Genomic DNA, 27,780 nt, shown 5'->3' with positions numbered 1-27,780 from the left:
TTTTACAAAATAACAATACCTAACATGTAGTAGGTAGTCAAAAAATACAATTAACTGGAAAGAAAAAAAATGAAAGAAAAATCTTTGCTCACGGCAAAGAGGCAATACCCACCCTAATAGTTACTGTGTGGTTAGCAGACGGTCTTAAGAGAGGCAAGCGGGCCCCACACCGAGGCATTTTCCTCATCTCCTCAATAGGAGTTCCCAACCACTTCTTGTCTGGAGGAAGGTGAGGTGGAACGTATTTAGGAATCTTCCTTTCTGTTCTTTGATGTCTGACTTCACATTGTTCTTTTCTAAGGTCAAGAAAAATATATTCAGTCACAAGCTATTTATTGTTTCAGTTTTCTTAGATACGCAAGCACAAAACTTACAAAGAACTTACTATCTAAAGTGTTCCACACTTGCTTTAAAAGGATGACTTAAAAACCTTATATTAAAACCCAAGAGCTTGTTTCCAATAGCCTAGAAAAGAAACTTTCAAACACACAAATCCCCTTTAAAAACAGAAATGAGTCACGGATCATAGAATCAGTTACTTCCTAGTCTTCACACAATTGTTTCAACAAAGTAAACTTAGTATCATAAGCTACAAAATACCTCTTAGAAAATTGAGCAGGGTTTAAAATTTCTTATGGAATAATGGCAAAAATACAAATACACATGAAAAAGATCCCTATAGGATTTCAGTGAATTTTCTAACCCAAATCTGTTTTCTCATTTATAAAATAGATTACCTGTTTGCCTGTCTGAGCATTAAAGAAAGTGTTACAAATGGAAACACATGAACTATGAACCAATGGCTGAGGGGTCACCAACTGGATCAGGCCCTCTGAATGGGTGAGACAGATGATTGGCTTGATCTGTTTGGGAGGCATCCAGGCAGTGGGACCGGGTCCTGTGCTCATTGCATGAGTTGGCTGTTTGAAACCTGGGGTCTATGCAGGGTTGCTTGGCTCGGCCTGGGAGGAGGGGACTGGACCTACCTGGACTGAGTCTATGGTCTCAGTCCGCGGGGGAGGCTTTGCCCTGGAGGAGGTGGGAATGGGGGGTGGGCTAGGGGGAAGGTGAGGGGGGCCGGAGGGGGGAGAACAAGGGAATCCGTGGCTGATATGTAGAACTGAATTGTATTGCAAAATAAAAATAAAAAAAAAGCGTTACATTAAAAAAAAAACCTAAACAAGTGTTAAATAACAGCTAGTCAATCAAATATTTTCATCAATTCTGTAAGAAAGTTCATGAAACTAAAACAGACTACCAATACATATATCTTCTTATTTTCTGCTTCTGGCCTTTTTAGAATTTTCACTTTGAAATCTAGACTTTAGTTTAGTATAAATAGTTAATAAAATAGCAATTATTTAATTTACTGTAAATAATTACTTTCTTAATTCCCTCTACAAAATTTTAAAATATATCATGCTATTGGAGGGAAGGGGGATTACCTTCTGTCCTCTGATTTGGGAATTCTCATGAAATGATCTGTGATTTTAGAATCCTTTTTTCCATGCTGCTTAGAACTTCTACATTCCACATTAAGGCTAGAAGTGTTTCCAGATGGCTTGGCATTTAAATCACTGGTTCCAGCATGAGTCTCTCCTTCAAATTGGAAATGTAATCTAATTTCCCTTCCTTTAGTCAAATACCGTTTCCTAAGATCGCTGTCGGTTTCTCTTGCTTGGCCACTTGAAAGTTGATTTGCTGTTTGGGAGGAACTATCTTCTTGTTCATCAAAGCCTGGACTTGGTTCTTCATCTGCTTCTGAGTCTTGACAACTGTTTTTCGAATTGTCTACATCCATTGGTGACTCAGGCTCACTTTCTTTCTCAAATGGAGGTGAATCACCAAGGCTACTTTCTTGTCTAGTCAACGTGTTGTCAGTTTTTGGTCCAGTCCCCATGTCCTCGGCACCACCGTCTGACAAAGGACTCTCTGGTACCACGTCCACCTCCTGCTGACAGCCTGCACAGTCTTTCAGGGAGTGGCAAGACCCGCTGCACTTACAGTTGCTTCTGGCTTGCTCATCTCCTCCTGTTGGCTTTGTATTCGCAAGCTTCATGGGTGTAAGGAACTGCTGGTTGTCTCTGTCCTCTTCATTATCTGTGTCACTGTGCTCATCGGTTGGGGGTGACTGGTCAACGTTAGCGTTACTAACTTGTTTTGGTACTGGGGTTATTGTGGGAGGCTCACTTGCCAAAAGCTGATCTGCGTGCTTCCCCTCACTTTGCCACTTGCACGTACTTGCATTCTGCTGCTGGTTCAAATACTGTGTGCTCTTTTCAATGGGTGATTTATCAAGATTTAGCTGAGGAACATTTTCCAATTTTTCCACCTTATGTTGGTAAAAGTTATCTTTCTGCAGAGAACTCATCATGGAGTCTATCCTTGTGTTGTTGTTTTCTTTACTACAAGAGAACAGAAAGAACTAAAACCAATTTATTAAAAAATTAAAGTGATTAAACTATTGAACACCACCATAGTGAAAAGTTTACTAAACTTTTGGCCTAAACACACAGCATATCGTTTCACTGCCCTGCACTTCTGCACACATACCCACAGTGCCCTTCCCCAGCTGTGTGCCTGGTAAACATCTACCTTTCTTCAATCTTAAGGTTACCTTCTGTCTCATACTTTGTTCCTTCAAGGCCCAGGCAAAGCTGGTGACTTGTTTCTTTTCTATGCTAGGCACCTATGCTAGCCACCACTCATATCTCTCCTTGCTCACACCTTCACGATGCATTTACCTCACGAAGCAGGAATCATGTGTTTTGTCTGTAACCACTACTGTATATGAGTATCTTAAAGTTAGAGGCCATTTCACTTTCATCTCTTTATCTCACAAATAAATGAGAGTCTCTACATATTAAAAACTAAAAAATAAATTAATTAATTAAACTTTAAAAAGTTAATGGAGGTAGATGAACAAAAATAAAAAGAAATTAAAAACAAAAAGGCAAGATAAAACAACCCCACCATTTCGCTATTTATTTCTCCATACAGAAATGTCTTTATACCTTTCTGACTCAGTTGTCTTGGTTCCTTTAGTATCCATCCAAGTGGTAATAGTCTGTTGTTTGAAAACTATAAGAAAATTAAAATAAAAAGTTTAATATCTATACATATAAATTCTTTCAAATAGAAAACACATATAGCCTATTATACATAAGGCCTTTTGCTTGACTCTGCTGTTCAAACAAAGAGCAGCTACTCTTTTCTACTTCAAATATTAAAAGAGAAAACAACTAATACATACAGCACAGAGTTGAAAGTGCCCCTACAGAGTTGTATGGCCAAATGTCTAAGATCGCAGGCTCTGGACTCAGAACATCTGGATTCAAATCACGGCTACCTCACTGGCTTCCTTTGTGACTGTGTAAAAGAAAACTTTTCCCTGGCTCAGATTCTTCACCTGCAAAGTATGCACATGAACAGCATCTTCCATGGAGCTAAAGTGAAGTTTAAATTAGTAATAATTTATGTAAGGGATTAGGACGCTATGTGGTATATGCTCAGAAAATGTTAGTCCTTAGTTATTATTAAAAGAGGTCTTGATCAGAAAATTAAGGTATTTCCAGGAAAAAAAAATACTTTAGGACAAGAAAAAATGGAAACAATCAGTTAATATTTCTTGAAAGTGGTAGTGCTAGAATTTTGCCTTGAAAAATAAAGACAGCAACATAAAAGGAAAATCCCAAGTAAAGACACCAGTGGCAAAGAAATATAAAAAACTGCAAAAGAAACAGAAAATATAATTCAAAGGTCATCTAAGACCATGTCATAGGGAGTACCTTGAATGACGCAGACAGGTACAAAAAGAGGGTCAGAAGTCACACTTAGAGCCATGATCCCAGAATTCAAAGTTAAGAAGCCTTAAGTCATTCATGATGGATAACCTGGAGGCAAGAAGAGTTCTCACCAACAGAAACCAGTGAGAAAGCTACTGGTCTAGGTCAGCAATTCCCAACCACCTGGATCAGGAGCAACAAGTGGATCCTAAGACCATGCCCACACCTACTAAATCAGAATCTCTATGTGAGTATGATAGAAGAATGAGAGGAACTGAAATTCTAAAATGAACAAAAAATTTAAATATCAACTAGATTGAAGAATTACTGGTTGAGGCACAAAATAATTCCTTATGAGTAAAACTGAGTATAGTCACTACAGACTTCAGGTTTGAAGCTTCAAAGACCTGAATGATCATAACAACACTGAGCAGAAATATGGGAAATAGGAGAATTAGGTCTGGGGTTAGGTTAGGTAGATTCTGCAGATACTAAATTTGAGATGCCAAAGAAATGACTGAATAGATATGACCAGCAGCAAAAATGAAAATGATTAGCTCAGGGGATGCAGTGCAAATAAAGACAAGTCACATTTTACACAACCATTAGAAAGAAATACACACACTTTCAATTTATAGTATACTAGACATGAATTAAATGTGTCTACTTTAGTATTGAATCTTAAACATTCTCAGCAGTTTTCTAAGTTGCAATGTTAAGAATTTAACACTTGCCGGGCGTGGTGGTACATGCCTTTAATCCCAGCACTAGGGAGGCAGAGGCAGGTGGATCTCTTGTGAGTTCAAGGCCAGCCTGGTCTACAGAGTGAATTCCAGGACAGGCACCAAAACTACACAAAGATACTCTGTCTCGAAAAACAAAATATAAAAAAAAAAATCTAACACTTAAGTATGTCATAGATCCATTCTTTTTTTCCTGTTTTACCTTGTTACATAATATGAACAAGCCAGAAGCAGGCCTAAATAATTAACTTATCTATCACTAGGATAGAACATAAGTGAAAGACATTTTCAGGTGTGAGAAGAACTTGAGATTCAAGTGTTTGTGTTTCACATAATTTCTCTCTTCCACAAAAGTATTCAAGTGTCAGATACTGTCCACAAAACAGTAAAAGTCTAACTAATAAAATTTTTCTGATTAGTATTCTTTAAATGGTTTCTCTTACAAAAAGTAATTTACATAAATCTTTTTTTGTTAAGTACTTCTTTGTGATTTATTTTGTATGTCTTCAGCAAATTAGGCTTCAAACAAACAATTAGTATCAGTCAGCAAGAGGATAAATGATTTGAAGACTAAATGTTTTCCTATTGCTCTATCTTTTCTATTTAATTCCACTATTTGGATTCAGTGTCCCTGTCCTTCAAAATCCAACTTTTGATCCCTAGTACTAATTTTGAAGCATTTCAGATTTTAAAATTTTCAGACTGGGTTAACCATTTGGTCTATGCAAATGTTCCAAAATCTGAAAAACTCCATGTAAATAATTTTCTACCCCAAGCACGCCAGGTATGGGACACTAATCCTATACAAACCATAGAAAGTACAGTTCAGAAAATCCTCAAATTTCCAACCAGCAAACTGCTGAAACACTATTTTTGGAATCAATCTAGTACTTAAAACTTCTTCTGTAATATTAGGATTAGATGCGAGGCTTCAATAACTAGGCTCTTTGTGGTGGTTTGAATAAAAATGGTCACCAATCTTTCATATATTTGAATGCTTAATCATCAGGAAGTGGCACTATTTGAGAAGGATTAAAACAACTGGGGTGTAGCCTTATTGGAGTAGGTGTGGCACTGTTAGAGGAAGTGTGTGTCACTGGAGGTGGGCTTTTGAAACCTCAAAGCATACTTTCCAGTCCAGAGTCTCTATCTGCCTGTGATCAGGATATAACACTCAGCTACTGCTCTAGTGCCATGCTCCCTGCCATGATGACAGTGGACTAAGCCTCTGAAACTGCAGGCAAGCCCCCAACTAAACGCTTTCTTTTATTAGAGTTGCCTTGGTCATCATGTCTCTTCACAGCTATAGCACAGTGACTAAGACACCCTTCTTAAACACATGAAGTCCATAGAACCTGAACTTCAAGTGATGAAAACCCAGGAGGCCTGTTCCAGAGAAGCTGAAGAGGGCTGTCTGTCTCCTGAAAGCCCGACATGGAAAGTGTATACTCCTAGCTTCAGGCTTCCCACTATGATTCCTGGAGCCCGACAAAAGGATGAATGGGGAAAGGCAGGTGGTAAAGTAACAATCTGTCCCATCGATCAAATGTTCCCCAGTCCTTGTTTGAACACTAGACAAAGGACCATCTTACTCTTTCCAATACTTCTGGCTTCTGAAAGTTTCTTTTCCAACACATCACAGGACTGTTAAGAACTTAATCCAAGCCAGGCGGTGGTGGCACATGCTTTAATCCCAGCACTCAGAAGGCAGAGGCAAGTGGATCTGAGTTCCAGGCCAACCTAGTCTACAGAGTGAGTTCTAGAACAACCAGGGCTATACAAAGAAATCCTGCTGGGGGGAGGGAAGGACAACAACAACAACAACAAAAAAAACCAAAGCGCTTACTCCATCTTACTACTTAAGGAAGCATAAAATGTTGCTTACTAAGATTCTAGGGAATTTCTTTTTTCTTTCTTTTTTAAAAAATTATTATTTTTTTATTTAATATTTTATTTTATAATTAACTTAATCTCACATTTCAGCCACGGATCCCTGTCCTCCCTCCTCCCACCCCCCAGCCCTCCCCCTAAATCCACGCCCCCATTCCCACCTCCTCCAAGGCAAGGTCTCCCCTGGGGAGTCAGTCCAGCCTGGGAGACTTAGCAGAGGCACCTCCTCCTCCTCCCTACACCAAGGCTGAGCAAAGTGTCCCAGCATAGGACCCAGGCTCCAAAAAGCCCGCCCATGCACCAAGGACAGGTCCTGGCTCCACTGCCTGGGGGCCTCCCAAACAGTTCAAGCTAATCAACTGTCTCACTTATCCAGAGGGCCTGCTCCAGTTCCATGGGGGCTCCTCAGCCATTGGTTCACAGTTCATGCATTTCCACTAGTTTGACTATTTGTTCCTGGGATTTCTTTCATTTAACTAGAAATAATCATCAAAAACAAAAGGAAAAAAAAAAAGACAAATGTGCTGGCTAGTTTCAAGTCAACATGACACAAGCTAGAGTCATCTGAAAGAAGGGAGCCACAATTGAGAAAATGCTTCTGTAAGATCAGGCTGCATGCAAGCCTACAGGGAATTTTCTTAGTGACTGATGTGGAAGGGTCCAGAACATCGTGGGTGGGGCCACCCCTGAGCTGGTAGTCCTGTGTTCTATAAGAAAGCAGACTAAGCAAGCCATGGTGAGCAAGGCAGTAAGCAGCACCCCTCTATGGTCCCTACATCAGCTCATGCCTCTGGGTTCTGCCCTGTTTGAGTTCCTGCCCTGACTTCCCTTCAAAGTATAAGCCACATAAACCCTTTCCTCTCCAGCTTGCTTTTGGTCATGGTGTTTCATAACAGCAATAGTAACCCTAACTGGGACAACAAAGATAAACAATGAGCCCTTTCTGTCTTAGATTATCCAGAACTTATCTACCAGAATTATCCTGGACAAGTTATTTCAGTTCTTTGAGCCTATTTCCTTACCTAGAAAATATAGTTCTCTACTCCAGGAGTATATGTATCAGTAAGAACACAAAAATAAGAGAAAACATTGTGTCCAGCCTACAAAGAATTATTCAACAAATACATTCTCTCCCAACACTTATATCCAATCTCTTTTACAACTGACATTAGTTGTTCTGATTTACTCTAACTTCACACCATTCACACTTACTCTCATCTTGCAGTAACCATTGTATTTCAATGAGGCCATCCAATTAGCAAAAACAGACCCAGCAAGGGGCATAAAATACAGTAAAATTCACCTGCATTTTCATTTTTTTTCAAAGATTTAGCTATTTATTACATATACATATTCTCATTACAGATGGTTGAGAGCCACCATGTGGTTGCTGGGAATTGAACTCAGGACCTCTGGAAGAACAGTCAGTGCTCTTAACCACTGAGCCATCTCTCTAGCCCAAACCTGCATTTTCAAAGAGCACCCCACTTCCAGGAAGTCTCCTATAGCAACATAACTGGTAAGTCGGTTGCCATTAGAATGTGAATAGCATGCTGAGTTCCACCTAAGCAGAGATTTGCAGATTTCAATCAATATAAGAAATGTATCCATGAAGATAAAAAGATACTGAATAAGCATTTCTCTACTCCATCCACTTCTAGGATACCTATAGGTAAAAAACTTAAATACCTTCCATAAAAAAAAAATTCTAAAATTTGCAACTATGGTTTAACGATAAAAATTTAGACTTTGAACATTCTGTTCACTGGTGCTCTGTGGCAGGTATACAGAAAACATCACCCATGTGAATATTAACTTGATTTCTCTTTGGCAGAAAACAAGGTCCAACTAATGAGAAAAAGGTTGGTAGCCCCAACCTCTCCCAGCAAGCATGCAAATAAAATCAGTAGGACCACAGATTATCTAGTCACAGAATTCAGAGTCATTATCTAAGAGTTCATCTTCAGTTCTTACTCCTTTATAGTAAGTTCTCTGAAATCTACATCCAAAATTTAAAATCCATCCCTTCCTTCTATCTGTAAGTACTTCACTTATTGGGCAACTGTTCTGTATTTCCTCAAACTGGTCTCTCTGTTTACAGTCTAGACTTTCTTTAATCCAAAGTTTTATAAATTAAAAGTGGCAAACATTTTTTAAAAAAACAAAACAAAAGACAATATAAGAATGTACTGAGCCTTTAATCCCAGCATTCAGGAGACAGAGACAGGCGGATCTCTGTGAGTTCCAGGACAGCCAGGACTATAAAGAGAAACCCTGTACTGAATGAATGAATGAATGAATGAATAAATAAATAAATAAATAAATAAATAAATGAAGGAAGGAAGGAAGGAAAATGGAAGAATGCATTACACACAGTAAAGATGTTATTTCACAAATATTTCAATCATAAACATGGCATATGTACTAACTTAACATGCTAAGTTTCAAATCCAGGACAAAAGGTTGAGGTGCCTATTTAACATATCAAAAGTGGACCTGGCAGCCAACTTCTCACAGCATCCCTCAGTTCCTACCTGTTACAGGATATGGCTCTCAGCGTACCCTGCCCTCTACCCTAAACTCTGCAGCCCAAGGGCTGGACTGCCCCTCCCCAAGAGGCTCTTCCCTATATAATCCAGACATTTTGGTTACCCACCCTCTTTGGACCTCTGGCCTCCTGGATGCTGCACCTGGTTCCCCTCTCTTCCCTCTCCCTCCCCCACATGCCCCAGCTCCATCTGGTCATGTCCACTCTGGACTCTCCCAGACATCCCTGCCTCTGACTATGCTCTCCCACATCTATAATAAACTTTCTCCTCCACCATACCTAGGAGCAGTCATGTCCTTTCCTTTCCTTTTTTTTTTTTTTCATTCATTACAGATATTACTGTGTACCAGAAAAATATTTACACTGTGGTCTGAAGTTTAAAAAGGCAAAAAGCTACTGCTTAACCCAGCTTTCTAAAACATTCACCAAATGTAGTCTCTTGCTTAAAAGCTTCCAGGAGGTCTATTAAATACAGAATAAAGTTTAAATTCCTTAAACTAGCACTTAAGTTTGTCCACAATAAAGCTCCCCTAAGTCTTCTGCAACCCCATGATCCAGTTCTAACTGTGTTTAGGTATACTGTTCCTTCTACCTGTGTTATTATACCCCCTCTTCATTCCTACAGCACATCCTATTGTTTCAAGACTTGGGTCAAGCCAGAAGCAGGAATGTACCTAATTAAGTACCTTTAATTTTTGTATTTGGGAGGCAGTGACAGACAGATCTGAGCTCCAGACTAACTCAAGGCTACAGAGTGAAATCTTATCTCAATAAATAAATAAGTAAATAAATAAATAGATAGATAGATAGATAGATAGATAGATAGATAGATAAAAGACTTGGTTCAATTCTGCTCCCTAGAAGTCCCAAGACAGACAAGTGTACACTACTTGTCCTAATCTCTGCCCAGCCTCTTATACTGTGGACCAATGCATTCTTTTGACAATGTTGTTGGCTCTGGGTGAAAGAACACAAGCTAGGCTTTTCTTCTATTCACTGAACATTTCTCTCAGAACTCCCCTAAAATGCTGGTGTGCCCAAAAGCTCTGTCCTTGGTCATTTTACTTTCTCTAAATATTTTCATGCTCTAAACCACACTTATAGCTTCCATTACTATTTTTATGCCAAGAACTCCTCATTTTTTCTAGCACAAATGTATTTCTTCTGAGATACAAAAAGACAGCATTCTCTCCAGAATCCATCCACTTCTGTTCCCTACGGCCTGTGTCAAAGTCTAAGTGCAAATTATCTCCCACCTAGACCAATGCAACTCCTTTAGTCTTGGGGTTTCAACCAATTTTTCTTTTCCATTTTTTATACACCAACCATAAAAAGGGTTCAAGAAACAAGTTTAATCTAGCTACCACCCACCCACCTACACACACACACACACTGAAAATCCTTTAATGGCCTCTCACTACCCTGAAAACAAAGTTCAAAGTCCTTAGTAATGTCCACAGTACTGTCTATACTTCAGTACAGTGGGATCAATCACTTTCTGCTATTTCTCCACAGCCCATCTCTCACTATTTCACCAATTATTCTATCTATGCACCAGCTGCACTTCTGAAATACTGCTTTACTCTTTCTTAGCCACGGTTTCTAGTATTCATAGTAAGTACCAAATCTTCTGGACTACCTCATAACTTGGTTAAGTACACATAACTCCTACCAAAACAATCGCGCCCTCAAGAACGAGAAAATCCATTCCTCTCTGTTACACATATTGGACTTGTGCTATTGTCTATCTCTCCTCATGGATTTCATGGTATGAAGGCAGAGACCAAGTTCCTCTTGTTCAACATCGTGTGCCAGGGACAAGTACAATGCCAGCAAGCTAAGACTAATAGTTCTACATTCTGAGAGTCAGCACCTGACTGTGTAAATTCCAACAGCTTTCTTTACGTCTTCTGGGGACTGAAGCGCTCTTCTGCTTCATATACACAGCTAGACTTCCTTAATAAGGCAATTTGTCTATCCAAGCTGAGGAAAGCATACAGGTGAGGTTCACCCGGTTAGCAACTGTCCACCAAAGTTTTCCACACTGCAAATGCCACTAGAAATTGTAGCCCTTCTCCCCAACGAGTGGCATCTAGTGATTGAACAAGGGGGCATCAGAGCGGTGATCAGGCAGGAGCGACTGGAGTCCCATGGTCCTCAAACTGAAACAAGGACAAAGATTTTTATTTTCCCACGTACCAAACGAGGTGGCGCTGCCTCTGTGCGGTCCCGCCCGCCCCGGGACGCAGGCTGGCGAGGACGGTGGGACCCTGAACTGTACGGGAGCGTCCTTGGGGTCGAGAACGCGCCTCTGCCTGCCGGGGAAGCTCCGGGAGTCCGAGGCAGCGGGCGCAGAAGTTCCAGCGGCACCCCAGCGGGGCCGCTTGCTGCAGGGCTCACAGCCGGGGCCCGCACTCATGCTGGGACCCGCAGCGCACAGTCCCCGGGCCGGCCCGGGCGGAGAGCCTCATTCACTAACCCTGACAGGGACGGACTGCGCCTTCTTCTTGGCGCCCCCCGCACCATTCCCACTCTGCGGCGGCCCGCTCCTGCGGCTGCTGCTCCTCGGGCCTCCGAGCCAGACCCTCCCTGCGCAGCCGCTTGCCTCCGCTCGGCCGCAGGGAGCCCACCTGCCCCGGACGCGCCGCTTCCACTCGGGTTTGGGCTCCGGCTCCGGCTCACTTTCCCACCACCGGAAAGCAGTAGTCCCGCGCTTCGGACTTCCGGGCCGTACACCGCCGCAAAGCGGAAGTGCCGTGCTTCACGGGAGCCGGCGCCCGGAAGGTCAGCGTGTGAAGGTGGCAGTAGCAACGCGGGTCTTCCCGCTGTTGCTGTGGGGACCACGGCCGAGCACACGACCCCGGCCTGAGGTGGTGGTGGGAAGCCCACCGCAGTTTGCTGCGACGTCATGGAGGGTGGCGGGGGAAGTGGCAACAAAACCACCGGCGGGTTGGCTGGCTTCTTCGGAGCGGGAGGAGCGGGTTACTCGCACGCTGACTTGGCCGGCGTTCCGCGTGAGTATCAGGCCTAGCTTGCTGCCCTTTCTGACTGCTTCCTGGGACGAGTAGAAATTTGTAGCGTTCCGTGGCCCTTTTCCTGCTCGCGTTCACGAGATTCACCGCCAGCGATGGGGTTTCAAGACAACGAATTTGGGGGGAGGGGAGGGTCGCATAAATCACCGGACACTCGTTTACTGACCTAGTTTCGGGAGGAAACACAATATGTCTTCCTTTAGCACCCCTGTCCCTTTTTTCTCGTCGCACGCTTTCCTGTGTGCTTGACCCTGGATTAGGAGACTCTAGATCCGTAAATAAACATATTCCACATAACACGCCCATAGTTAATTTTTTTTAAACGGTCTCTAAATATTTCTAAATTAGAAATATCAGTTAGGTGACTCCCCCCCCCCCCTTTTGAGACAATCCAGGAAACCAGAATGAGCTGGGAAGCTAGCTAAACTTTAAGAAATTTATAAACAAGAAAGAACCCAAACAAATTTTGGAAGGGAAATAAGCAAATGGGAAGCTACAGAGGCGTGAATATCCTGCCTGTTGGCCCTCCCCAATCCCGTGAGTATGTATTTTAGACTTAAGGTTTGGTTATAGATGGTTATTCAGCTGGATATATAGAACTTGGGTCTGAAGATAATAGGGAGTTGATGGTGAATAGCCTTTGTTAAAGTGGGTGTTTCCTCTTGATAATCCTTGTAGTATTTCTCGAAAACTTTTCCTTAAGAATATAAAGAAAGCCCTTTGATGACCCTATGTCTACTTTCAAAACTAAGTTCAGAACACAGTTTTGTGTGTCTTAGGTTTTTCTTTGCATAGAGAGAAAGGCACTACTTAATGTGACAAAGTAATTATTGCCTTTATGGTGTATACATACTACTGAGGTGAGCCAAATAACACAAAAACATTGCAGTTAGTGATAGATGTCATGATAGGAATAAAATAGGACCCTGAGATGATGGTGGCAAGAGGAGGCTATTTGAGAACCGATTAGGGGAAACAACTTGGTAGTTGACATTTGAGCTGTGACCTGAATTTATAGCAACACATGTTTGAGAGGCAGAACAGATTTGACACATGACTTGAACAGCTCTTGCGTCCATGTGTCTTTAGAGTTTCAGGAGAGTAAAGTGATAGATCATAAGAGTAAAGAGGCAGGAAATGTAAGCAAATACAAGCTTTATAAGCCAGGGGAAGGGGTTTGGATTTGACCTAAAGTGTAGATGGAAGCCATTAGGGCTGATTTCCTAGTTTCTGCAGAGTGAGTTGAAGGGGTAAGACAAAGTTAAACTGTTGGTATGAGAATAGGATGCTAGGTATAACAATGGAAAAACTGAATTAGCAGCACTTAGACTTGAAGGACAGAGTCATGGTGAGTGCACACATTTGTGAACAATCAGATACAGAAGGACCCAAATACTAGATTTTATTTAAATCTTTGAAAATTAATTTTTCTTGCTAGGTTATTTTCACCCAGAGTTGGTAGATTTAAAGTTTAACCCTCTGAATGTTTGTATTTTGTTTTCCATTAAGCTTCATCCCTGTGGTAAAACCAAGGCTTCTCCTTGCCCAATAGAGGGACTCTGTTAGCAAAATTGTTAGTATAATCTGAAGGAACTGCCTTGATATACTTATCTTTAAAAAAAAAAAGGCCGGGCGGTGGTGGCGCACGCCTTTAATCCCAGCACTCGGGAGGCAGAGCCAGGCGGATCGCTGTGAGTTCGAGGCCAGCCTGGGCTACCAAGTGAGTTCCAGGAAAGGCGCAAAGCTACACAGAGAAACCCTGTCTCGAAAAACCAAAAAAAAAAAAAAAAAAAAAAAAACCACCCAGCTCAACCACTATTTTCCCTGAGAGACTGATTGATCTTTTGCAATTTGCTTGGTTGTCTTGCTAGTTAAAGAAACTACTTTTATACATGGTCTGGGAGATTAAGTGTGTATTGGCACTTTCTTCCAAGCATGGTGACTGCTGCAGGCCGCAGGAATATATCATAAGAACTCAGCTGGTTATGGCAAAGTCACTACCTGGAGGAATCAGGGAATTCCTCCAGAGGAAGCCAAATCCCAAGGAGTTTTTGGTGTTACTTGGCTTGTTATATATCAGCTGTCTTCTGTTATGAAAATCATGTGTGCCTTCATAGTTTTTCCAATTGACTTTCTCCTAAGAAGGACTAACAGTGTAGACTGATCACTCTCTGGACATACACCATTCCAGGTATTTGGAGAATAGCCTCAGGAAAGGCTTTCTCTGGAATCAGATTATCTCCCTTAGCCACTTTCAAGGACTACAAGAAACACCACCCAGGGGGGCGCCCAACTTCCGAGGACTAACAATGATAACAGCCCACCTGCAAGTCTCCTGACTTAAATTCCACAAGGAGACACCGCCCAGGTGGGCCCCAACTTCCGAGGACTAACAATGATAATAGCCCACATGCAAGTCTCCTGACTTATGGTAAATTCCACAAGGAGACACCACCTAGGAGAGGTGGACGTTAAGTAATAGCTTTACACAATTTAGCTCGGACCCTCCCTTTATATACCGGGACTTCCAGGGCACAGAGGGGAGAAGAGAAAAGAGAATGGAAGAACTAGATGGTTAAGAAGTTGAGAGGAACAAACTGAGACAGGGAAGAACTAGATTGAAGGGCTAGAAGAGAGTACTTGAGGAATGAGATAGAAGATGAGGAAGAGTCAGATGGGAAAGCCCTAGCTGGGTAAGAACAAGGTAAAAAGGACCTAGATGAGGCAGAATTAAGACGAGAGAATTAAGATAAAACTTAAGAGGGAGCAGTAGATAAACAGAGAGGAATCAGGCAAGAAAGGAGCTAGGCACGAGAACAGAACTGAAGCTGTGTATATGTGGATGTTATGCCAGAAGAATTAAAGCAAGTGGACTATAGAGCTCGGTGTACTGAGATTCTATTTCCTGAAAATAGTCCTCGACGTTAGTAGTTCTCTTTCCTGAGCCCCTGGGATGTATAATATTGAGGCTGGTTCCTCTAATATTATACAAGAGGTGACCTGAGTTAGAACCCTAGAACCAGACTGGTAGAAGGAAGGGACTCCAATGGGACCTCCACATGCACACTAGACACACAAACTCATAAATGAGTAAATGTAAAGTGTAGGGCATCAGTGCAAGTCCTAGTTTCTCAAGACTATTTAAGTCATTGAATTTCAAGACATGTGACAATCAACTGAATCAATCCTATCGGAAATAGTTTAAGGAATTTTGTCTGATACGACATTTTGTTTTCCTTCTAGTAACTGGTATGAACCCCCTGTCTCCGTATTTAAATGTGGATCCACGCTATCTTGTTCAGGTAAGGTAAAGCTTTTTACTGGTTTGGTGTGGTGCCTTACTCTATCACAGAGTTAGTGCTTAGTGCCTACTGACTAGGAGGTACTCTTGGAGGGCTAATCTTCCAGTCTCCATGGACCCTTCCTCTCCACGAACTGGATTTGGCTTGTGCTTCTTCCTGAGGTGTATCTTCTAAGATAGTTGTTTTGTGTTTTAAATCTATTTGTTTTGTGTAAAAGAATCACAGTAAACGTAATCTTAGTGATTTTGTGGGTTTTTTGTTGTAGTTGTTTTTTGGTTTCTGTTTTTTGAGATGAGGATTCTCAGTGTAACCCTAGCTGTCCTGGAACTCACTCTGTAGATGAAGCTTGTAGGGAGGAGTCTTTGTGTTCCACCAACCAACTCCTAAATAACCACTCAGAGATTTATTATTAATTATGAAAGATCAGCCAATAGCTTAGGCTTGTTTCTAACTAGCTCTTAATTTAACCAATTTCTATTAATTTATGTGTTGTCATATGGCCTCATCTCCTGCATGTCATACTTCGTTCATGTCTTTTCATGATTTCGCCCTTTTTCTCATCATCCTCTGTGCCTGGAAATCCTGCCTGGCTATGGGCCGTTCAGCTCTTTATTAAACCAACCAACGTTACACATCTATGCGGTTTACAAAAAGATTATTCCACAACATTTCCCCCTTTTTGTCTAAATAAAAAGGAAAAGTTTTAACTCTAACACAGTAAAACTATGTACAATAAGAACAGTTATCAGGTAAGAATTACATTCATGGGCTGGAGAGATGGCTCAGTGGTTAAGAGCATATGCTGTTCTTCTAGAGGCCCCAGGTTCAATTTCCAGCACCCACATGGCAGCTCACAACTGCCTGTAACTCCAAGATCTGACACCCTTACACAAACATACATGCAGGGAAAACACCAGTGCACATAAAATGAAAATAAATAAAAAAAAATTACATTCAAAATGTTCAGCCCATTTGTATTTGGCAGATTTGGAGAAAGTACCATATTATCTATCCTATCTTAGTCCAGAGTTTTATGCCTAAACCATTTTTTGTCATAACTTGTATTACCATCCTAAAAATACCTTTTTAGACGTTAAAACTTTTTAGATAAACAGCGTAAGCTTTTATATTTCTTACCTTATAAACTTTACATCTCTTGTTTTTTTTTATTTTAATTTGGTAGCAAGGAAAACTTTAAAACTATAACTATCTTGTCTTCAGTCTCCATCAGAGACCCAAGAAGAGTAAAATATTACATGAATAAACAAGAAGTACAAAGAAAGCAACTTCCAAAACTAAGAGAAATGACAGAAATAGACAGTCACCCTAGGGTTCCTCTGTAACATTGGGCATCCATCTTCAGCCTACGGGCCTAGAATATCTGGCAGATATTTTTCGTTGTCTTTCTTATATCCACATTGAGATTTTTTTTTTTTTTTACTTACATTAAGTAACAAATCTTCCTGAAATCCAGATGATCAACTGATGTAAAATAAAATCAAATTATTTTCAATATTCATAGTGTTGTCAGCTTGAAATTAAAAAGATTTCACATAATCTTGGCCTCATAGCTTTCAGGTACAATACCTTTTCCCAATTTCATTTTTCTTCTGTGGTCGCAATACTAGTGCTTAATAGTGTTTTAGTACCACTATGTCCTAGAGTATCAGCAGTACAAACTTAAGAACATCTCAGAATATCCCCCCTGTGTGCAGTGTTTCAGCATATTTGTCAATCTTGTTTGTATGTGAATTGCTGTACACTTGTAGTGTTTACTATGGTTGATACTGGTGCTCTTGCTTGTCTTTTTTATTTCCAGTTTTTAATTAGTTGTCTATTTCTGAATTGAAGGGTAATTATTTACCTTTTCTGGTCAAGTAGAACATTTCTAAAAAGAAGAGGTTGAGAGTAATTTAAAATTAGGTCATTAGTTGGAAGCATCTCTGATAAAACTGTCAAATAGAAATTTTTTATTGTCTATCAGACCATTTTTCTGTGCTGTAAGTACATGCACATATTTGTACAATTTTTTGCTAAGAGGGTGTATACATAAGCCAGAAATGAGAAGCCCAAAACCACTTTCCTAATCAGATAGGGATTTACCAAAATTCAGTGTTTGCCACGGGGCCAGGAGAGAAGTGCTACATGTTAGTTGTTAGTGGTCTCTTCATGTTAAAAGTGGCACATTGTACACTGTGCTCTATCCATTAACCTTTTACATGGGAAGTGTCTTAGTTATTGTTTTATTGCTTTGAGAGACACTCATGACCAAAGCAACTCTTATAAAAGAAAGCATTGGATTGGGGACGTTCATACAGTTTCAGAGGGTTAGTCCATTATCGTGGCAGGAAGCAGACAAGCAGTAGCTGAGAGTTTCACATCCTGATCCACAGGCAGCAGGCATAGAGTATCATTGGGCCTGGTGTGAACTTTTTGAAACCTCAGAGCCACCCCAGCTAAACACCTCCTCCAATTAGGTCATACCTCCTAATCCTTCCAAACATTTCAGTTAGAGACTAAGCTTACAAATATATGAGCTTATGGGGTCCCTTTTCATTGAAATCACCACAAGAAGCTTGGCAGAAATGAAAGTGTCCTTCATAAAAGTGTATTGATTTCACCATTTGCTTCCATGAAACTGTTGGGGTTTTATTTTAAAAATGATTTGTTTAGGGACTGAAGAGGTGACTCAGCCATTAAAGAGCACTAACTGCTATTGCAGAGGACTCTGGTTCCATTCCCAGCACCCACATGGTGTCTCACAACTGTTCCTAACTCCAGTTCCAGGGGTCCAGTGCTGTCTTCTGTTGTCCTTGAGCACCAGACATGATGTGCTTCATATACATACATGCAGACAAAATACTCAGACAATAAATAAATCTAAGGCAGAAAGTATAGTAGCTCTTTAAAAGTGCACATTTTTGCTATTATTGGAGTAGCATCTCCCAACTAAGGTTTTGGGGTGGAGATACATGCTAAATTTGTGTACATAATAAATTTGTGTATGCATTTCCTAGAAAGAAGTTCTACAGTTGTCTACAGGTAATCAAAGAAGTATATATCCCCTGTGCAGTTTGGAGTTATTAATTGGAACGGCTGGAGTGCTTGCAAAGCCTTGCATTCTTCAGAACTGAAAACAAACAGAAGGGTCCTACAAGTTGGTGCATACCTATAATCAGTCTGTACACTTTGGAAGTAGTAGAGGTAGGACAATCAAGAGTTCAAGGTCATCCTCACATACATAGCAAGCTTATAACTACTTGAGGCCCTGCCTTCGAAAAAGAGAAGTTATTAAGGGGGTAATTTTTGGTTGTATGATCTTGCTTCCAGACTGTTAGTCAACCAGTATGACTCAGCTTTCAGTGTTCCTTTCTTTAGGGCCATTGTTTCTAAATACTTGCACTGTTGTTTAAAGTTTATCATTAAAGTAGATTGTATACAACCTTGTCCGATTTACATTATGAAAGAATAGATGGAGTAATTGAAAGTTCTGAATGAGAGTCTCTCCAAAAAGTTCAATGTGTTATGCTCATGTCACTTGTCACTTCTAGAGTAACAGAATTTGTAGGCTGAATTTATATACATATATAAAGGGAATTTATTAGAACAGCTTGCAGGCTGTGGTATAGCTAATCTGACGATGGCTGTCTGCCAACGGAAGGTCCAAGAGTCCAATAGTTGTTCAGTCCACAAGGCTGGATGTCTCAGCTAGTCTTCAGTATACACCAGAATCCCAAAGAAGTAGGCTCTAATGCCAGTGAAGGAATAGACTTGACATGCTAGTGAGAGCAAGCAGGCAAAGAGCAAGCTTCCTTCTTCCATGTCCTTTACATAGGCTGCCACCAGAAGGTGTGGCCAGATTAAAGGTGGATCTTCCCCCTCTTAAAGATCCAGATTAAAAGTGACTCTTCCCACTTCAAATGATTTAATTAAGGGGAAAAAACCCCTCACAGGTATACCCAGCTGCTTGAGTTTAGTTAATTCTAGATGAAGTCAGTTGACAACCAAGAACAGTTATCTCATCACTTTTGACTTATGGGCTGGCTATTAGTGCAGACAGTTTTATTTTTGCTTGAATATGATAGATGCGTTTGCATTAATTTGATTGTTTACTTATTTTAAAATTACTTGGAAAAGTTGAAGAACCTGTCATCCAAGCACTTAGGAGGCTGAAGCCAGATAATTCTAAGTTCCAGGCCAGCCTAGGCTACATAATGAAACCCTGTCTCATAAACTGAAAGAAAAAGGTAGGAAGAAAGTTAACAGCTATTCCAGGGAGCACTCATCTTGCTTTTCCTTCTTACCCTTTAGGATACCGATGAGTTCATTTTGCCAACTGGAGCTAACAAAACCCGAGGCAGATTTGAGCTAGCTTTCTTTACCATTGGAGGATGTTGCATGACAGGTGGGTAGTATATTTTTTTATGTCCTTATATCTAAGTAGTTATTGGTGCTTAATATGAAAAATAACTAGAATATTGTTTTCAACTTAAAACATATATCACACTTTTTATTCTATAAAAGAAGCCAGAAACATAAAGCTTTTTCTTTTTTTCTTTTGGCTGAATTGTTACGATTCATCACCAGGGGCTGCATTTGGGGCAGTGAACGGTCTGCGGTTAGGATTGAAGGAAACCCAGAGCATGGCCTGGTCCAAACCAAGAAACGTACAGTAAGTCTATGAAATCTTTTGATGGACTGATGTTTGCATATTAACCTCAGCTTTGTTGTTTGATGGTTACCACACTGTGTTAATAAAATGCTTAGAGAATTAACATTACCCCCTCCCCTTTTAAAATATTTGGTTTGTTTGGTTTTGTCTTTCCAAACAATAAGAAACCAGATTACTGTGTACTTTTTTTTTTTTTTTTTTGGTTTTTCGAGACAGGGTTTCTCTGTGTAGCTTTGCGCCTTTCCTGGAACTCGCTTTGGAGACCAGGCTGGCCTCGAACTCACAGAGATCCGCCTGGCTCTGCCTCCCGAGTGCTGGGATTAAAGGCGTGCGCCACCACCGCCCGGCCAACTGTGTACTTTTTAGAGGAGTGATTTGAGTTGGTGTCTTCATTCAGCTGGACTACCCCGACCTGATTTCTTGGCTTAACATGTGTTCTGTTCTCCAAACTTGTATGGCATGCTTTTTCAATTGTTGAGTAGCTAATAGGGAATTTTGATTGTTTGGGGGCCTGTAGCAGTAGAGTACTTGATGGGATGAAAGCCATAGCTAGATTTATTAGCTCCTTGCTGACATGCTTCTTTTCTGAAACTCTCAAATAAAATTTCTAGAACTTGAAGATCATTATTGTGTGTGTGTGTACATGTGTGTAGGCATCCGTGTCTGTGGGGGGTGGGTGCATGCGAAGGCTAGAGGTAAACCCTAAGGTGTCTTCACAGGAGCTGTTCGCGTTATCCAATGAGCCAGCTTCCCTTGCCCATTACCGAGCACTAGAAGCTCTGACTTGCAAGTGTATTGCTCTGCCAGAAGATGGCAGCAGGCGTGCTAGAGTTAGGCCTGGGAAACCTTAAAGGCCTGCCAACATTTTCCCTGTTCCTGTCACTGCATGAATCCCTCCCTGTATTAACAATTTAAATTCTGTAGTATGAGAAGCCAAAATAGTGTAATAAGTACCTGTGAACCTAACTCTTCTACAACAACCATCAGCCATGGCCAGTCATACCTAGTTTCTTCTCTTGATTGTTTTGAACCAAATCCCCAACCAATGTTAAATATGAATTTAGAAGTAGAAAGTCTCTTAGAAAAGGTACTATACTTCAGTTTTTAAAACAATAGCAATGTAATCTTTCTCGTCTTCCCATTATTGGAAAGCAGCAATTAATAATAGAGAAAAGGTAGAATTTGCAGCCAAGCACATTGTGTATAGCTTCATAATCCTAGTTTAATTATTTAGTATTTTGTAATCTTGAGTAAACTTCTCTACTTCCTGCCTTGCAGAGTTGTGGAAAGGTGATAAAAGTGAGAACTAGGTAAAGACCCATTAAATGGAAATGTACCAAAGTAATAATGAAAATTAATAATTTTTAAGCTTGTCTAAAAATTTAAAATCCATGTACTAGACTTATGTGTTAATAAATATGTAACATAACTAACTAGAAAATATATTTCTCCATAGTCATTACTAGGTTTCTAAACATTTTGAAAGTAAACACATTTTTGTTGCTATGAATCTTTGAGTTCTTACTGTTTGTGGTTGTACTTCGTTATTTCCAGTAGTAGTCAGCCATCCCAGACACATTCCTGTGATGGTGTTACACTGCTGGGAGAGTACTGGGTGGTCTTTACCTGGTTGCTGCATCACTGTTCTGGTGGGCTGTGACTCTGGTGTAAGATGGACCTGTGCTTCCTTGAGAGTGTGCTAAGCATTCATTTTGACTGCTTAGTTCTAGTACGGGAGCAGACAACACTTTCTCCGTGTAGTCTAGTAATGAAGCTCTTCCTTTCTCCTCAGGTCGGCTTTGCATTGTATATACTCTTGTCCTTTCCATTGATTCTACTTGATATTCTGAAAAGAGACTCTTCCCAAAAGAAACCCAAACCCTTGTCACAGTTACAGTGGCATGGTTTTACGTAGATCAGTTTGTAAAATACATTTCAGGCTGTGATTCAAAGCCTTTGTGTATTTAATCTGTATTGAATAATTTTATATCTTTACCTAAAGGACTTTTCTTTAGTCATTGCCTAGAGTGTTTGAAATTTTTTTTTATCATAATCCTCATTTATGTAAAGTAACAACCTTTTTTATTAAAATCTGGGGTGATATTAATGTATATTTTAAAGTTGCACAAACATTGAGGCTTGGGTCTAGGTGTTTTAAATAGCTACTATTATGGTTTATAAGAGTATTAGAGAAATAATGATCCCAAATACATTTTTTTCTCATTCTTCCTTGGTAGGATTTTGAATATGGTGACTAGGCAAGGGGCACTTTGGGCTAATACTCTAGGCTCCCTGGGTAAGTATAAATTTCATTTGATGAATCTTTTGTTTTGAGACAAGGTCTCATGAGGCCAAGTCTGGCCTCAAACTTGTTATATACTTGAGGATAAACTTGGAATTCTGATCCTCCTGGTCCCAACCTCCAAGTTCTGAAATTACAGGTGTGCTCTGAGGAACAAATGCAGGGCTCTATGCATGCTAGGCAAACAGTCCTCTGCTGTAAAGAAAGGCTGTGCAGTTATCATAAGCAATTTGGTCAACTAAAATTCTGGTAATAGGCTAAACAATCAACATTTCAATACACTCTGGTAAATATTGTAGCTATCATCTATGAAAAGACTTGTAAGTGCTACCCTACTTGTCTAAATAGTATGCCAAGTAAAATCCTGTTTTAAACTAAATGATGTCCAAGACATAGGGCTATACCTGCTAGAAAGGTTCAAAGTCCTGCAGTGAGACGTGACAGATCTGCAGACCTTTTGCTTTGTTTTCCTAATAGCCTGTTGAGTAGTCAGTTCATCTGTAGATTTCCAGAACCTAAATGGCAGGGCTGCCGTAAGTCTTTGTAGATAAGGAAAGCATTCTCAGTTACAGACAAGGGGTAAGTAATTTAGTGCTGCTTAGTCAGAACCCAGTGCTTTCATCACTTACTGTTCATAAGTAGTTTGTTCTTTTGATTGCTGGTGATTTATAATCTACTTGTGGCACATAGGCCTTAGCGTCTAAGGTTTTCATAATTTATAGACAAGCTGAACTTATGGTACTCTTCTTACTTGTAGCAGAATAAGTAAGAGAAAATGTAGACAAAATTGTTGAAAAAATAAAAGGCCTCTATTGTAACTTGGTAAGATTCTAGCCTTGGCTATGGCATTTGGAAGCAGTACATTTTCACACCATAAAGCCAAATTCACATTTTGTATTCTGACAAATGGCAGCTTTGATGTTCTGCTTGTGTCTACAACCCTGAAACACTACCCTACACACACAAGTCATGGCCATCTGTTCTTTTATAATTGCTTATATACCTAGGAAACTTCAGCAGTCCATGCCTACATTACAACTTGCTTGTTTTTAGCACTGAAAATTGTACATTCAAGAAAATCCTACAATTCTAGGCAGAGTGGAATAGATGGCCACTCTGTTGGTTACTGTGTTTTTCCATTATAATATGATGTGACTGGTCACAGTGGTATTACATGATCATTTTCAGTTGAATGTGTTTAACAGAAAGACTAGCTTTCATAAAAGTAGAGAAGTTCCACAACAGACCAAGGGTAAGGCTGAGAAAGTATAAGGAAAGGCAAGTATACTGGGTTTGTTTTTGTTTTTTTGAGCCAGGGTCTCTCTTTAGTTTTTGCCAGCTTGCTATGTTGACTACTCTGGCCTGGAACTCAGAGATCCACCTGCTTTTGTAGCTAGAGTTTTCCTGCCTGGCCCACAGTCAGGACAAATCTCTATCACCTGCCAGTCCCACAGCCGCTCAGACCCGACCAAGTAAACATAGAGACTTATATTGGTTACAAACTGTATGGCCGTGGCAGGCTTCTTGTTAACTTTTTTTACAGCTTAAATCCATTTTTATAAATCTATACCTTGCCACATGGCTCGTGGCTTTCCGGCATCTTCACATGCTGTTTGTCATCATGGCGGCTGGCAGTGTCTCTCTGACTCAGCCTTTCACTTCCCAGCTTTATTTTCCTCCTTGTCCCGCCTATACTTCCTGCCTAGCCAATGGCCAATCAGTGTTTTATTTATTGACCAATCAGCAACACATTTGACATACAGACCATCCCACAGCATGCTTCTGCCTTTAGAGCACTAGTATTAAAGGTGTGCACTACCCAGGTATCCATGATAACGAAAAGTGGTAAGAAAGTAGTATAATGCATATTGTGCCTGATAGATAAAGTACATATAAAGATTTGGCTGAAGGTACTGTAAAACTACAGGGTTTTGTAACATGTGAAAGTCATACCTCAAATTCTTTTATTGATCCTGTGTGCGAGGTTTTTGTTGATTTGGGAAGAAGATGACAGGACTTTACTATGTAGCCCTGGATGGACTAGAACTTGGCATGTAGACTAGGCTGGCCTCTAACTCACAGAGATAACAGCTATTATAGGTAGCATAAGTAAAACTAAAATATTTTTCTTGGACTCTGCAGTAATACTTTCTAGAAATAGTATTTATTCTATATCTTCACAACCCCTTCTTGGCATAACCAGTCAGTTGTATGCTACTACACATGTGCCTGCTTTATGTACCAGTGAATGTAGGTCTTTCCAGCTTTTTTGTTCTTGTTTTTTTTTTTTGTTTTGTTTTTTTGAGACAGGATTTCTCTATGTAGCCCTGGATGTCCTAGAGCATGCTCCGTAGTCCAGGTGGCCTCAAACGCAGAGATGCACCTGCCTCTGCCTCTCAAGTGCTGGGATTAAAGGCATGCACCAGCATTGTCTGGCATCTTCCTAGCTGTAACGGTGGTGTTCTGTGATATGGAAAGTCCATTTCTGGATCAGTGCAATGATACAGATGTTCTTGGAGGACATTTTGTTTCTGGATTTTTCCTATTAGAAGCAGTGCTCTAGTGATGGTTCTGGCTATGTCTTTGGGTGTGCATACCTAATATGATTACCATGCTAACTTTCACCACTGATCTCTGTTTCTGCTTTAGCCTTGCTCTATAGTGCATTTGGTGTTATCATTGAGAAAACACGAGGTGCAGAAGATGACCTCAACACAGTAGCAGCCGGAACCATGACGGGAATGTTGTATAAATGTACAGGTAGGCGGTACTGAGTAGAGAACTGAAATATGTTTTTTGTCTGTAATATTCAGAGGAAATCATCTGTATTTTATATTATTTACAGTGCAACCACCTTAGGGTTATTAAGGGTTTTGTTGTTAACATGGGGGTTTCATTGTAGGCTGGTCTTGAACTCACCATTCTGCCTTACCTTCCAGAGTACTGGAAGGTACTGTGCCCAGTATTTGTCCCTCCTTCAGCTCGTGGCAATCTCATATTCTCTGCCTTTGCTACCTCACATAAGCAGAACGATACAGTATTTGTCAAACTTTTGTGACTGGCATACAATTTCATTGAGCATTTCTTCATTCCATCCATGTTATGTCATGCTTCAAAATCTCCTCCTCTTAACAATTGTGCTTAATATCATCATTTCTGTATCTGTTCTTATATCAGATGATGAAGTGTCTTGTTTGTAAGTCAGGACCTTTTTCCATAAACAAGCTGAAATTAAGGCAAGATAAGCTGTCTTTACCTGCTGACCTAGGCTAAGTAAATCTTAGTCTGATTCAAAAGTCTATTGTCCTTTTTTTAAAAAAGCCATAATCACATTGTCTCTTGAATGGAGAAATAAGGGAAATTTTAGAAAAAGGATGGGGTAATAGTTGAGCTGGGGGAATTTCAGATGTATCTGTTAGTCATATGATACCATGAGAAAGGTGTGGGACACAAGTCTGGAAGAGAGTTTTACATTTGGAACAGAGGAAGCCAGAGTGAGAAGTTTAAATTTAGGTTAAAAGTTATCAGAGATGTTTGAATAAGGAATTACTAGAATTGAACTGGAGAGATGGCTTGGCCATTGGCTGCTCTTCCAAAGGACCTGGGTTTGAGTTTCAGTTCCCACAAGATGGCTCACAGGCATCTGTAACACAGCCAGTCTTAGGGGAATCCGATGTCCTCTTCTGTCCTCTGTAGGCACTGCATGCATGTCATGTGTGTACTCAATGCAAGCAAAACACCAATATATAATCAGTGAAAGAATTATTATAGTCATACTTATGGGAGGTGGTCAGAAGGTAGAAGCACAAAGTCAAAGTAGAGCTGGGTGGTGGTGGCACATGCCTTTAATTCCAACACTCGGGAGGCACAGGCAGGCAAATCTCTGATTTCCAGGCCAGCCTGGTCTACAGAGCAAGCTCTAGGATAGCCAGGGCTGTACAGAAAAACCCTGTCTCAAAAACCCTAAATAAATAAATAAAAGTCAAAATAGTTAAGGAATACATCTAGTGATGGTTAAGGTTTATGATATTAGCCTCAACTCAAATGACAGACGGTAAACTTCACAACTAATGAAGGCATGTGGGGGAAAAGGTACATAGTAAAGACAGTTGGATTAGGCTGGGAATGTAATTTAGTTGGCAGAATACTTGCCTAGCATACATGAAATTGTGTTGGGTTAGATTTTTAGTGCTAGATAAAATCAGATGTCGTACACATGTGTAATCCCATCACTCTGGTGGTAGGGAATCAAAAGTTCAAGGTCATTTTTAGCTGTGTAGGAAATTTGAGACCAAGCTTGCCTTGAAGAGACATTGTCAAAATGCAAAACAAATAGAAATCTAGTTTGTAACATGGTAAAAAACAAACAAACAAACAAACAAACAAAAAAGCCATTGTATTATTAGTTATTAGTTGAATTTTGCTTTGCTGGCCAAAATGTCTGACAGAATCAACTTGAAGGAGGGAATGTTTGTTTGGAGCAGGGAAGACCTATAGAAGCAGAGCAGTTGATGTTATAGCTTGCCAAGAAGGGTGGCACACAAGCTTATGGTGAAATGGGAATACCATTTGGAAGATAAGACTTAATCAAAAGTCCAGTTAATTCCTAGCCTTTACACTGGCCCATGAGGCTCACTCCTCTACCTGATTTGATCCCTTAATACATTGAAGGCTCCAGAGTAGACCATTCTTTCCTCTGACTTGTAACACGAATCTTAAAGAGTCTAATTAATAAAAGACACGGGAGCCAGATATTGGGGTGAACGCTGAAATATCAGAGAAACAGAACAAGCTACAGCCAGGCTCACCTTGCCAATTCCTCAGCTGATCTTATTTCCTCAAAATTGGAAGCATCTGTGTCCTTGTCCTAATGGATCTCAGCTGAACTGCTGCTAAAAGCCTAAAAGCTTAAAAGCCTCTAGTTCCTGGTCCTCATGCCTTATAATACCTTTCTGCTTCCTGCCATCACTTCCTGAGATTAAAGGTGTATGTCACCATGCCTGGCAGTTTCCAGTGTGGCCTTGAACTCACAGAGATCCAGATGGATCTCTGCCTCCCAAGTGATAGGATTAAAGATGTGTGTGCCACCATTTTCTGGCCTCTATGTCTTTCTAGTGGCTGTTCTGTTCTCTGACCCCAGATAAGTTTATTAGGGTGCACTGTATATTGGTGGACACAATATCACCACACTGACTTTTACCTCTCATTTAAGGGCCTTTATTTTTATTGTTCCCTTTTCTTAGCATGCTCTTTCCAAATAATGATTTTTACTAATTCTCATCTGTCTTTGTTTATATATGGCTTTCTTGAGACCTCCCTTAAACATTGCAGTACATAAAAGTTCTGTGCTGCAGGATAAATTGCTGAATGCCAGATTACTTAAGCAAAAAAAAATCTGCATATTAAAAGTGATAGTAACTATTGCCAAAGTGATCTTTGACGATTTTATGTGCCTTTATCAGTTTGAAGTATCATCTACCCTATTTTTAAGCTTTATTTTTATTAT

General features: G+C 40.3%; 2 protein-coding genes and 1 non-coding gene across 7 annotated transcripts in view; 2 read left to right on the top strand and 1 right to left on the bottom strand.

Annotated features, from left to right (window-relative positions):
- The window catches only part of Parg (poly(ADP-ribose) glycohydrolase), a 109,265-nt gene extending 97,610 nt beyond the window's left edge, over positions 1–11,655 (bottom strand). Inside the window, exons 1-4 of one of the 4 annotated variants that reach the window (XM_052733883.1) lie at positions 11,597–11,655; positions 3,015–3,081; positions 1,446–2,405; positions 113–296 (exon numbers count right to left, since the gene is read on the bottom strand). In XM_052733883.1, coding sequence (XP_052589843.1) covers positions 113–296; positions 1,446–2,405; positions 3,015–3,052 — 1,182 coding nt within the window. In that variant the 5' untranslated portion in view covers positions 3,053–3,081; positions 11,597–11,655. Of the gene's footprint in view, positions 1–112; positions 297–1,445; positions 2,426–3,014; positions 3,082–11,165; positions 11,505–11,596 lie in introns of those variants that run through there. The other 3 variants (XM_052733881.1, XM_052733882.1, XM_052733884.1) reach the window with 3 other exon arrangements.
- A 112-nt stretch (positions 11,656–11,767) lies between these two features.
- LOC128107676 (mitochondrial import inner membrane translocase subunit Tim23) overlaps positions 11,768–27,780 on the top strand; it is a 25,548-nt gene continuing 9,535 nt past the window's right edge. Inside the window, exons 1-6 of one of the 2 annotated variants that reach the window (XM_052733892.1) lie at positions 11,768–11,980; positions 15,242–15,300; positions 19,612–19,705; positions 19,888–19,972; positions 22,210–22,268; positions 24,924–25,034. In XM_052733892.1, coding sequence (XP_052589852.1) covers positions 11,875–11,980; positions 15,242–15,300; positions 19,612–19,705; positions 19,888–19,972; positions 22,210–22,268; positions 24,924–25,034 — 514 coding nt within the window. In that variant the 5' untranslated portion in view covers positions 11,768–11,874. Of the gene's footprint in view, positions 11,981–15,241; positions 15,301–19,611; positions 19,706–19,887; positions 19,973–20,188; positions 20,597–22,209; positions 22,269–24,923; positions 25,035–27,780 lie in introns of those variants that run through there. The other variant, XM_052733893.1, reaches the window with a different exon arrangement.
- LOC128108083 (small nucleolar RNA SNORA74) lies at positions 21,522–21,718 on the top strand. Its single transcript, XR_008217299.1, has one exon. It is a non-coding gene; the product is annotated as a small nucleolar RNA SNORA74 (small nucleolar RNA).

Source organism: Peromyscus californicus, unplaced genomic scaffold (assembly GCF_007827085.1).
Source record: "Peromyscus californicus insignis strain IS unplaced genomic scaffold, ASM782708v3 Scaffold_12__1_contigs__length_115047231, whole genome shotgun sequence".
Taxonomy (NCBI): domain Eukaryota; kingdom Metazoa; phylum Chordata; class Mammalia; order Rodentia; family Cricetidae; genus Peromyscus; species Peromyscus californicus.
The sequence above is the reverse complement of the archived record's forward strand: the minus strand, read 5'-3'. Positions and strand labels throughout refer to the sequence as shown.